The sequence below is a fragment of the Rhinolophus sinicus genome, linkage group LG05 (assembly GCF_036562045.2).
Source record: "Rhinolophus sinicus isolate RSC01 linkage group LG05, ASM3656204v1, whole genome shotgun sequence".
NCBI lineage: Eukaryota > Metazoa > Chordata > Mammalia > Chiroptera > Rhinolophidae > Rhinolophus > Rhinolophus sinicus.
In genome coordinates this window covers 49041979-49055274 of record NC_133755.1, presented here as the reverse complement: position 1 = coordinate 49055274, position 13296 = coordinate 49041979, and the positions used below count along the sequence as shown (strand labels likewise).

General features: G+C 46.2%; 1 protein-coding gene across 2 annotated transcripts in view; it reads right to left on the bottom strand.

Annotated features, from left to right (window-relative positions):
* Positions 1-13296, bottom strand: part of ARHGAP25 (Rho GTPase activating protein 25) — an 84679-nt gene that overhangs the window by 20891 nt on the left and 50492 nt on the right. For both annotated transcript variants that reach the window (XM_019718366.2, XM_074332093.1), the window contains exons 4-5: positions 12689-12805; positions 718-925 (exon numbers count right to left, since the gene is read on the bottom strand). In XM_019718366.2, coding sequence (XP_019573925.2) covers positions 718-925; positions 12689-12805 — 325 coding nt within the window. The remainder of the gene's footprint in view (positions 1-717; positions 926-12688; positions 12806-13296) is intronic.

The following is a 13296-nucleotide window of genomic DNA, read 5'->3' as shown; positions in this document are numbered from 1 at the left end:
CACAACAGGCAGACACTGTGCAATGTCAGGGTGGGAGTTATACTACCTGAGCACGACAGAGAAGAAAACCTCGGTTGGGTGGCTGGAGGAGGTAGGGTGGGAGGGGGACGCTGGGGAGACATGTCCCTACCCTTGATATGCCCCCAACAGGACTGGACAACCTCCACAGAGGAGACTCGGGAGAACACCAGGCTGCCAAGCTGTCAGTATGTACTCCCTCCATAAGGCCTCAGAACTAAATTCCGAATTGGACAGCACTGTGGTCTCCCAAACTGAGTGCTCATTCTGGCCACTTCAGTAAAAGTGAGGAAGACTATAGGAGCCCTTGTTTCTAGATACGGTGCGTTCTCCCCTACACCACATATGCTGTACAACCAGCTCAGCTCTTCCACGTTCCTCATCTGCCCAGAAGGGTGGGCCTGAAGCTTAGTTCCCTGTGTCTCCCCTACTCCGCACTTCCCCTATACCGTAACATCTCTTGATTCTGCCCAGTAGGCTTTTATTCTAGTTCTCACCATCTCTCAGGCAATTAATTGATCACCATACCCTCTTGTGCTCCAGGCTCCCAGGTTCTGAATTACGAGCAAAGCAAAAGGCTCTTTCTGTCGCAAGCCAGGGCTCTTGGAAGTGTCTGCGCAAGTCTCATAGCTCAACTAGATGAGAGAGATCCTCTTACCCAATTAAGGCAGAGGAGAGGGCAAGGTGAGGATAGCGTACCTGTCAAAGGAGGGCCGCTCCCCGGCATCAAAAGCATCTCTGAGCTGCTTTACCAGGTTGTCCTGCCCAGGCAGTCGGAAGATGCCCTCTTCATTCAAGCCGTGCTCAAGGATGAACTCTGCACACTTCTCCACCAGGATGGGCACTAGGTGGAAGCCAAATTTCTGCTCATAGGACACGGTCTCATCCAAGCGTTGGCCAAACACCGCTGGGAAGAGAAAAGCAGGACCCGTCCATTACTCTGACTTCCCTTGGCTGAACTGACAGGTCAAAGTGCTTTGCCTATTTCTTGATTTTCAGTTACCTATGACCTCAACGGTTGGAGGGAAATGATCCTAAACAAAACAAAGGAAACAAATCACCCCTAATTGTTCCTGGGGCTATAAATTTGGGGCTGGACATTGGGTCAGTCTCTGTCAGTCTTTTTCTATTGACACATATGTTCACGTATTTAAAATAACAACTCCCTTCTACCGAGTGCTTGTGTACTAGGACTTGTGCTAAGCACTTTGCACAACTTTTCTCATTTAATCTTGACAGCACCCCCATGAAGTGGTAGTATTGTTATAGCCGCCTTCCTGTTAAAGACACTGACTCTTAGAGATACTGATGAACTTGCCAAGCTCAGGTGCCAGAGCACAGTACAGTCAGAATTCAAGCCCGGGCAGTAAACACAAGAGAATGTGCTCGTAACCACAGCAGCAAGCAGGCCGTTTTTAATTCTGCTTGTGTCATATAGTATTAAAGCACAACACTCTGTCACATGGATGTCCCATCGTGTATTATACCATTGCAGCATTTTTAAACATTTAGATTATTTACTGTTTTTTACATTGCCACAGAGAACAGTCATCCTGGAATGTATGTAGTGCAATGTATTATTTCTAATTAATTGCTTAATTAATTATTTGACATTTGGATGGATGAACATGGGCTTCTCATTCTTTTGAACTATTTCCTTAGGGCAAATTCCCACATGTAGAATTACTAGGTGAAATAGTTTGAACATTTTTATCACTCGATGGTATGCAAATTGCTTTTCAAAAATATTTTTCCAAATTACACTGCCTCCAGCAAAGCATGTGTGGACCAGCTTCATCCCAGCGCTATCAGCACTTGGCTCCACCCCAGTCGTATAACAAGGTTAGTTTATAAATCAGGAGAATTGCTGGCTACCCATTGTTTTCCCCATACCCTTTGTGTCCTGGAGGTTCAGAAGACAGGTCATGGCTTCAGTTCTGTCCTGCCTGAGTTTCCCTCTGTCATAATATCTACTGCACTGACCACTTCAATCAATGGACACGGGTTCCCAAAGCCCTTTGGTTTTCCCCATGATTCTCTTTCTCTCTTGTTGGTTCCCTACATTCACTCTCTAATTAGCGTGGGTTCCACCTATAAAAAGCTGTAATGAGTTCTAGAATCTCTCATGTCCCTTCCACCCCCACCCACTGCCCTAGGCCAGGCTGGACTCCTCTCCCACCCATGACTGTTTCTTCTAACATGTTTAAACCCTCTTTACTTACCTTTCTAAACTACTGCTCTACCTGAGTACGTACCCCCCTGCCCGTTTTTAATAGTCATCCGATTATTTCCCAATTGCCACAGCATTTTTCGAGTAACCCGTCCAAGGTCCTAGGGGGTTCCTCTGCAGTCCTTCCCTCATCACACCACAGGCTAAGAGAGGAGCGCATCTGACACAGGAGGAGCTGAGCAGGTGGGTCTCTGCTCTCACTACTCCCAACCAGACCCGCTGGGCTGTTGTCTGTCTTATTGCATTTCAGTGCGACTGATTAAATATTTTTGTGGCTAAAGTCTGAAAGCTGGGGCTGGCATTCCTTACTGAGGTTGGCATTCAGCCTGGCCTCTACCTACCTTTCTTGCCTGATTTCCTGCCACTCCCCTAAAGCACCTCACCCTCGTGTTCCCAAAGCCCACAGTGCTCTCAGGTCTTCGTGCCCTTGGATGGTCGCTTCTCACTGCTCAGTCAGTTTCTCTCTCTCCTCCCTGTCTGCTGGAATTCTATTTGTCTTCCTAGGCCTGACTCAAATATTGTTACCTCTGCTAAGCCTTCCCAACCCTGGCCTGAGAGACTCTGTCCCTACTCTGTGTACCTGTATTCCTTCTCGAACATCCCGATCCCTTTCCACACTGTGCTATGATTATTTGTATGTCCCTGTGCCCTTTGCACAACTGTAGGCTCCCTGGTGCTGGAAACATGGGGACAATCTTTTTATTCCCAATGTTTAGCGTAAAGCCTGGTAGAATGTCAACTCATTTTGCTAAATTACTTAATGAATTATTTTATCTTTCTGTGATTAATGATAATTTTGGCATTTCTTTAGTTTAAACACTAGGAGAGATCGCCTCAGTCGATGAGTTCAGCTTCACGAGAACATTGACTGAGTGCCCTGCCATGTGCCATCAGTAGGCCACATGGAATGGACTCTACAGATAAGGGAATGGAAGACGTAGTTCTTACATTCATTTAGCTCACCATTGAGTTATGAAAAATGAAAGAACCCATGCAAAATCATGAGAAAAAAATTAGAGGATATATACAATATAGAATTCGGTTCCTATTTGGGAAAGAAGCTGAATAGATACTTTCATCAAATTGGAGGGAAATTATTGAAATGATCTGACTTGAATTCTAGACCACACGGCATTTGTAAAATTCCCTTTGAGGGGTCCACAGAGAGGCACTTCAAAGGGAAAGGCAGATGTGTTTCAGAGCAGTTGAAACAGGACTCCATAGGGAAAGATCGCCCAAACCCAACGTGATGGTGTGTGTGCATGGAGACATGAGAGCTGTCAGATGTGAGCTCCTTTTCTGAGGTCCCCAGGCAAACACTCCACTTTGCAGGTGATATAGAATCACGTTCTTCTTACCCTTCTCTGCATAGCCAGTACTCTAACTCTTCTCCTCCTCTGAGTCGATCTGCCTTACCCCGTGTTCCTTCTCTATTCCTCCCATACTCCGCAGTCAGTCATTTCAATGCCACTCTCATCAGTACGCTCATTTCCCAGCACTCCTTTCCTCTTCATTAGCTCCACTCTGCCAGTTTCCACTCCCCTCTCCATGCCTCCATCAGGCCACTGAGAGCTACGAGGGAACACAGCATACTACATCACGGAAATTTGTATTTCCAATCCCTGTAAGACCTTGGTTCCAAATCTTTACCACTCCCATTGAGCTCACCACCCATTCCCTCTCCTCTTTCTTTCAGCAGGTGACCTTATCTCCACTTTCCCTTTCATCCCCAAACTGAGGATATTATGAGTGAACTCTCTCATTTCCGGTCCCGGCCTCTGTTATCCTTCCTCCTGTCTGTCTTCTGGGCCTCTCTCAGAGGAAGAGAAGGACCCTACGCTTTCCTCTTAAAATGATATTTACTTGAACTGTAAGTTCCATCCCTTTTCACCTCTTCCAGGATTTCACTCCTTCTCTTCTGCATCTTAAATTTTTCTTTTTCAATTGAAAACAACCCACATGAGTTTAAGTCTTTATCAATTTATTAAAGACTAATCTCCTATCCCAGGTCTCCAACAACCAACACTTGCCTTTCTTCTCTTCGCCAGGATACTCATCGAAAAATGTGTCTACAGGAAAGAGTCGTTTACTATCACAGCCTTTACTTCTTCCCTTAGCATTCACTTCTCAACCTCTCAATCCATCCCAATCTGGTTTTATCCGCTTGAATCTTTCCATCTAATCTGTTCAATAAAATGTCTAGTGCCCTTCTAATGGGGAAATCTGGCCTGTGTTCATTCCTCACTCTTCCGGTCTTCACTGCAGACTCTGATGACGCTGATTCTTCTTCCTCCTCCAGACTTTCTCCCTGCATGACTACAAAACTACGCACTCTCATTTTATTCCCATCTCCGTGTGGACTTTGTTGTAGTCTCATTTCTTGTGTTGCTTCCTCCATCTGCTCCTTTAGTGTATCATTTCCTGGCATTCCAACGTAGACATCCTCCAATTCCAGACATTCTCCATGGGAAAGTTCATGATTCCACACATGTACTTACCACCTATAAACCGGTAACATACATCCACATATCTGGTCAAGATTTCTCTCTCTCTCTCTCTCTGTGTGTGTGTGTGTGTGTGTGTGTGTGTGATCTCTATCTCCATCATTTCTTTCTCTTTCCCTCTCTTTCCTCTATTTCATATATTCAACATCTAATAGCAGTTCTTGCAGTGTCTTCTCCAATCTTGCTCTCATGCCACTGCCAACACTTACAAATCACCACTTCTCCTGTAGCCTTCTTCGCGGGCCATAGCTTTCAGCCAGCCAATCAAACGATTAAGCACCAGGCACTTCCCTAGGCACTGAGAACACAAAGCCATTAACATAAGGTACCTGCCCTAGACTAACCCAATTAGCAAAATTGTGAGTGTTCCAATTATCTGCAACACCCCTCTTTCCCTCCAGACAGATCAATCCATTCTACAACATACTTTAAACCATCTCTCCTCTCTATCCTTGCTGCTTCTTTCAAAATTACTGCAATGGTTTCTTTTGCAACTCTGTTTCTTCCAAATTTCTTCCACTGGAATTCACAAAGTATTCAGCAAACACAGATGGAGCACTTGCTGTGGGCCAGCCACTATGGTAGCTGGAGATCCTGACACAAAGAATGAACAATGGTCTTTGCTCTTGAAAACTTGGGAATGAACGCCCTTCCTCCTTTTCCCCACCTGGAGACCTGATCTTCCTACAGCCTGAGTTCAGATGTCTTCCCCTCAGCGGGACTTGGTCACTGTCTCCTTTGTGCTCATAGAACTCCTGTATATACCTCTATTCTTCCACTTCTCATATAGTTTTATGATGATTTATTTCAACATCCCTCTCTTCCACTGGACTGTGGGCGCCTCAAAGGTAGACAGCCCGTCTGGCTCACCATCTATTTTTATCTCCCAGCACAGAGCCTGACACATGATGGACCAGCCCTTAATGAGCTGTTACTACCTGCTGTCTCCCATCCCTCTTGTTCTCAGCCTCTTCTCTCCTGAATGCACTCTGCTCAGCATTTCTGCAAACTTGCACTCTTCAGGATCAATGGCCTATTTTACATTCTTAAATCCTGGGGTCACATTCTCAGTCTTCATCTTAATTGCTCTATCAGCAATATGTGACACAGCAAATCACCCCTCCTTCCTGAGACACTTTTTCACATGGCTTTTGGTCCACCAAGCTCTCAGGTCTCCATTTATCTCATTGGCTGCTCCTTCTCAGCCTCCTCTGATGATGCCTCCTTCTCTCCTTGTCCTCTGAATATCAAAGTATCCCAGGTCTTCCTTTCCCCATCTGTGCGTACTTCATAACCAAAGGGCTTTAAATATCACCCATATGATGAAGACTTCAAACTTTCCCTCTCCAGGCTAGAAATCAGTCAAAACTATTCCCTTCAACAAGACATAACCACTGCAAGTTCTAGAGACATCAGGACCAACAGGGTCCCTTCTTACGTGAGAGAAAGATCATCCTTTTTTTCTTTAATTTGTCTGTCAGGCTTCATTACTCTTCATCTCAGATTGTATAGAAGGACCTTCGAGTCTAAAATTCTCTGCAACCCCAGAGACCCAATCCTGACTTCTACCTACCTCTGACTTCTGGCTCCTAATTGCTACCCTGTGATACTGGACTGACATGAAATAGCCTAGATATGGGGAAATTAATGGACCAAGACATCCCAGTGAGACTAAGGAAGGGGCCGGTGAAGGAGGAAGACAGCGGACAGTGGGGTGGGAGATAAGCAAAGACCATTCTTCACCCCCAAAGACACCAAGGGACAAAAACCCAGGCTTCCCCTTCTGTACCGTGCCCTCCTAAGTTGTACCTGCTCCTTCAGGGAACTAGTGCCTTACTGTGTTTTCTACCCTCTTCCAGCAACTCATTCACTCAGGACTGTTCATGTTGGATCAGTCAACATTAATGAAGGCATTTCCATTGCAACAGGTATAAAATTTAATTAATTAGCTAATTATAATATGTAATATAACAATTATAATTATTGATAAATTTAATTAAGCTAATTTTATGACAAACTAAATGTGCTCTCATTTAGTCCTCACAAGAACCCTAGGAAGTAGATATTACTGTTCCATTTACCAGATAAAAAAACTGAGAGTCAGATTAGCAATTTGCCTAAGGTCATATTTGTCCCTTGATTCTAAATTCAGTGTTTTAATCCCTTTTGTTTAAAATCAGTGGGATAAAATTGTCTAGGAGAAATTTCAGACATCATCACCTCTGAAGGAGAGGGAGAAAGGGGTGGAGAGCTGCCCAGTCTCTGCTCACAGGCCATGCTCCAGCCTTTACTTCTCAGGCCCCCTCCCCAGACTTGCTAAAAAACGCCCAGGACACAGGGTTGGTGGGAAAAGTGAAATGGAAAGATTAGCTGTCACTTCCTTCCTAACCTGGTCCCTCCTTCTCCATTACTCAAACACTTCTGGATTCAGGATAAGCCCTCCAGTCCAGCCCAACAAGGCCAGGAGTGCCCGCCCCGCCCCCTCCCCACAGGCCCTGTCGGCCAAGCACTAGTACCTGCTTCCCAAGGATTCAGTTCCAGGAGCATCCCCATCTCTGACAGGAGAGAGAAGGGGAGCTGGCAAAGTGTCGTTTAGTGGAAGAATTGAATCACAAAAGAGGGAAGAAATACCTTTCTTTCGGAGCTTGGGAGTTTTCCTCCTGAAATTCCAGCAAAAGATCAGTGCCAGGGTGGGAAAACCACAGCCCAGTTCCCACTGCGGCATCCTGGGAATACGAGGCAGGCAAGGGTGAGGAATCGCAGCCTCTGCTGGGCCAGCCTCAAGCCTTTCCTCCTCCCCAACCTGGGAGAACCATCCTCTCTCGCTTCCAGACCAGCACATGCTTGTAAATATTGCTTGGGTTCTGAATTCACACAGAAACTCTGGGATCTGTCGGCACCTGCCCCAGCCCTCCCTTCCTCCTTCCCACACCACTTCCCCTCCCCTCTCACCTTTATACACATGACTCTTGGCTTTTAAAGAGTGAACATAAAGCTGTCACAGCCCACAATAAAAATAAGTGCCTCCTTTTACTTAGCAGCTAATTGTCAACTGCCATTCAAGGGATACCATAGAGGTGGGTTAAAAAAAAATCCCCCACACAAGCCCTTACCAGCATCGCCCCATATATCAAAGCATCTGGCAGGAACACAGGATTTCACTTAGCGTTGATGAAGCCAGCCCACCCTTCCCTGGAAATGCTTTCAGAATTGCAGGTGGCTCAGTCAAGCCTTCAGAGAGAACGGTCTTGGAGGTGGGTTGTTAGATAAACTGAAATGATTTCCCCCCTCCCATTGAGATGATTTAGCAAATAGTACAGCAATGCTACCAGACAGGCCCAGGAGACTTGAAAGGTCTCTCGGCATCACTGGGGTGGGGGGTGGGGGTTGGGGGGGTGCTGATAGGCAGGAGCAGGAAGGATTGCCAGGAAGGGCCCTGGGCAGTGGGATACTGGCAGCCAAGTGTTCATCTCTTCATTCACACACAGGCCAGAGAGAGAGGACTCATCTTTGATACCACATTCTCCTTCCTTGTTGAATTCACTCTTACGTCCTGGCAATGTTGCCACCTTAGAAGGAAGACCAACATCTCTGACAAGGCTGTCTTCACTGTTATCATCTTCCTCTCAATCCAGAGCCTGTTCTCCTTTCTGTGACAGGACCTTTGCATGTGCTGTTTCTCTGAGACACTTCTCTTCCCCTTTCTCTGCCTAGTTAGCCTCTACTGGCCCTTCAGACGTAAGCTTACTCATCACTAGTTCAGGCTTCCCTGAACTTCTTGACAAACAAAAATTTTCCCCCCACATGGTATCATGTGTTTTTCCTGTGTGGTACTTTGCAGAGTCGTAACTTTATGGTTTTCTTTGGGGTTTTATAAATCAATTTTTGTGTCTTCTGCTATACTGTGAGCTCTTTGAAGGGAAGGGCTTTGTCTTTTCTTTTTTCTCTCTCTCTTTCTTACTGTTGTACCCCCAGTGCTAGCACAGTGTGTGGCGTATGACACATACACAAGAAATATTTGAGTTAGGGAATGAATCGGTACGTGTCTGTGTTAGATTTGGGGGGAGAGGAATGAGAGAGTTAATGAAAATAAGTAAAAATCATCCCTCTTAATGTCCAGTTTAGCCAGAACACATGGAGTAACAACGAATCACAGAGATAGCACACTCCCACAAGCTAAACTGTGCTGTAGATTGTGAAATCGTGCTTTGAAAGACACAGAGAACTTAAAAAATGACAGGACGCAAAGGAACCCTAGGTATTTAACAATTCAACATTTATATTCTCTGTGCCTCGTGCTAGCAAACACACAAACACACTTAACACATGGGGCCAACCCAGGCTCTTACAATCTGGTTGGGCCCAGCAGAGCTATGCACAATTGAGTGCAGTGCTTATACGCCCAGCATGGCCTGAGAAAAACTTCTGATGGCCAGCCTCCAGAGGAAGAGGGCAGAGCAGGTCCCAACTGAGTAACGATTTGTAATGTGGCTTGCCTGCTCCCTGGAGATGGGACAGAGACCAGGTTTCAGTGTGCAGATCCAGGAAAAGCAAAGCTCTCTAACTAAAAGGAGGGGGTAGGTGGTTTGGAGAAAATGGGCAGCTGTGAGTCTTGGAACAAGTTACCAGAAGTGGAGATGTGATCTCCTCTCTTCCCTTTCTCCTACTTAAATCTAGTAAACCTGGAATTGCATCCAGAACTTATGGGGAAGTTGCTGCCCTCTAACAGGTGATATTATGTTTTACAGTAAGAAATATGTATTTGGTCTGTGACTCCTTTCTTGGCACAGAGGTCCTAAAACTCTTGGAATTTCTCATATGAGAGCTATAAAGGTATCTTTTATCTTTTGGAGAGCACCTGGGGATGGGAGCTGGTTGCCAGCGGAAACAACCATGTGATGTGAGAGGGTTGGAACTTTTAGTCCCACCCTCCAACTCAGAACTCAGGGGAGGAGAGAGAGGCTGGAGGTTGAATCAATTGCCAATGGCCAATGATTTGACCAATCATAGGCATTTATTACAATGCCTATATAATGAAGCTTCCATAAAAACCCAAAAGGACAGGGTTCAGAGAGCTTCCAGGTTGGTGAATGTGTGGAGACGTGAGGAGAGTGGAGCTCCTAGAGAGGGCATGGACGCTCCCTGTCCCTTTCTCCATACCTTGCCCTACGCATATCTTCCATCTGGCTATTTCTGAGTTACATCCTTTTATAATAAACTGGCATCTAGTAAGTAAACTGCTTTCCTGAGTTCTGTGAGCTGCCCTTGCAAATTAATTAAATCCAAGGATTGGAACCTGGATCTATATAGAGAGTCGGTCAGAGCACAGGTAACAACGTGGACTTGCCAGTGGCATCTGAAGTGTGTGCACGGTCGGGGGCAGTCTTGTAGGACCGATCCCTTACCCTGTGGAATCTGATGCTGTCTCCAGGTAGGTAGTGTCAGAATTGAGTTAACTTGTAGGACACCCAGCTGGTGTCTAAGACATGTAGGGAAATACCTATGCACCCACATTGGAAGTGGTTCCAGAATCAGATAAGATGAGAGGAATGTTTGGAGCCAGCTACGAGGCAGGAGGAGCCAAGGGGAAGAAGCTGGGTGTGCCATGAGAACCATGTGGGCCATCTCTCCCATCAAGGGAGACAGGGAGCCAGAAAGAGGACTGGGGCAGGAAGAGGCCTTAGCTCTGAAGAACTGTCACTAGAGTGACCCCTAAAACTTCAAGTTGGGATTCATTACCTGAGGTGTATAGATAGACTACAGGGTCTGAATGTATCCTGCAGCTGAATGCAAAATTGTTTTGTCTGAACATTTTTCTGGGGAGAGTATCCATAGCTTTGATGCAATTCTTTAAAGGGGTCTATGAACCATAAAGAACTTCACTGAAGCTCACCATTAACATGTTTGGAGGAGATCATTCTAGGGGGAACAACCCATTTACCAAGTAATTTCACAGATAAACTGATAGTCAAGTACCTGGAGAGCCTAGGGGAGTAGAACGCAGTGATGCTATGGGAAGAGGAGGCCATTCCTTTGCCTATTCATTTAATAAATATTTACTGAGCACCTACTATGTCAGGCCACTGTTTAGATTCTGGGATACAGCATTACACAAAACAGAAGGGGAAAAAATCTGCAAAGTCGATTGAAGCTTTCATTCTAGTGAGGGGAGACCAACTGTGAACAAAACAAATGAGTGAAATATTTAGCATGTCAGAAGGGGATAAGTGCCAAGGAGAAAAATGAAGCAGGAAAGAGGGATAGAGAGGTCTGGGAGTAGGGAAAGGAAGCAGTTCAGAGGTAAATGGGCTCACTGAGGTGGCCTTTGAGCAAAGACCTGAAGAAAGCAAAAGCCCAAGCCATGCAGCTACCTGGGGATTCCAGACAGAAGAAACAGTAAGTGCAAGGGCTCTGAGGTAGACACATGCCTGGGGTGTTTGGGGAAGAGCAAGGAGACTGGTGAAGCTGGAGTGAAATGAGCATGGGAGAGGGTTCTGGAAAACAAGGTCTGAGCGGTAATGGTGGGGGCAGATTGTGCACTATGAGTCATCGTAAGGCTGGAGACTTCTCTGAGAGAGAAAAGAAGCTATTGGACAGTGTTGAGTGGCGAAGGATCTTGATATGACAGGTTTAACACGTTCACTCTGGCTGCTCTGTTGAAAACAGACCGTAATTTGGACAAGATAGTATGGTACCTCAACCAGGATGGTAGCAGGGAAGGTCGTGAGCAGTGGACAGGTTCTGGGTACAACAAGCCACAGAAAGTTTCACAAAGGGCTGCAACGAGGCTGCAGCAACATTCTCAGATATTTGAGGGGGCAGGCACTGCTGATGTAGTAGACCCAGATTAGGGGTGCTTTACAAGTGGCATCGCACTGTGGCAGAAGACAGCTGTCTACAGACGCAGGAGCCCTGGCTCTACCCCTGGGGTGCTGGGCTCCTTGGAAAAATCATTTATTTCTTTAGGACCAAAGTTTCCTGACTTACAAACAGGAAGAACAAATGTCTGACTCGCCCCGGGGCTTCAGACTGGACTCTTCGGTCTTCAAATGCCTTCTCATCCTGAGATCTACGATTTGGTTTCAAGGAGAGGCTTAGAAGCATTTAAATGCTACCTCAGAGCCAAACTGTTTCTTGAATAAATAAAGAGTGCTGCACTCGTGTTTCTCCTCCCTTGGACTTTCCCCTGCCTACAGGATGTATGCTTCACTTGCTTCTCAGGCTGGTGGCCTTGGGTGGGGGGAGGGCAAAAATCCCTGTGTGGCTTATGACAGAGTGCAGCAGTTCACTATGACAGGGCTTAGCTGAGCACCGCACAGGGTACAGATGCTGATCACAGTGCAAAGGCAGCATTTTGACTCAGAGCACGTGCATAGTTAGGCAACATCCACTACCCTGATCAATACAGACAGCCTAAAGTGCTGGATGAGGGAAAACAGAAAATGTCAACAATCTCGCAATCCAGGGCAATAAGGAAGGTTGCAGCTAAGCTTTTGCAGGCTGGACAGTATCTAATAAGAACTTTAGTAAATAAAAGCCTCATCTCAGCCTGATCAGCACCATAAAAAATATTGTGTTTAGGAACTGGGAAATGGTTAATGAAACTATGCTACTCTTTTTTGTAATAGGTTGCCACTGTTCAGGATGATTCGGACAGGCACTCTTGAGTTTGGCTGTCCCATTCAGGTCACTTCTTTTCTTGTAACCCCTACTCGGCAGGTCCCAGGCCACAGAACTGCCTCCTTGCCCCGGATCCTGGGTTCACAGGTGGACTCCACACACCAGCGGAGATCACCTGGGGAGGGAAGCTAGGGGCTTGGCAACCAGTATAGCCTCTGAATAGTCTTCTTTGAACACTGTTCAAGGAAAGATCATGTCTGGAGCTACTTCCTCCCCATCTCTGAAATAATACAGGTAAGCCTGCAGGGGTCCTTACCTCCAGAGGGCGTGCCAGCGACTCTCCTAAGGAATTTCACCCACTCCTCCATCTCCGCCTGAGAGCTGGCCATCAGGACATAGGAGTCCTGTCCCGTGCGACACTGGTCCCCTGAGGCTGGAGAAAGAAGGAACACTAATGAAGGTCTTAGAGTAGCAAAGGGCTGGAGCAAGGGGAAGCAAAGAGATGCCAAACCTGAACTGCCTCTTTGGTTCAACGAAACAACCAGTCAAACAACACCAAAGCATTACCTACTTAGCCTCAGTGGCACTGGGTATCTGTGCACCCTTATTGTTTTTGCTGAAGCTCTAATTCTATAGAGAAACCATTGACCACAATGGTTTGCAACTGGGATGACTTGGGTTGAGAGGTGTTCCCTTGGAGGACAGCAGCCATTTTCTACCAAAAAGGAAGAGGAAATTCATGGGGTGGGGAGAGGCAGTTTGAGCATTAGAGGAGACAGGAGGAGCACATACAATTGGGAGACTTCAGTCCATCATGCCGATCATGGATACTTTCCTAAGCTACCCTTGAACTCAGTTGTGGGACTGAGGAGAGAGACAGTGAACACATGTATGCCTTTCTCACAAAACTGGTGCTTCCTGTTC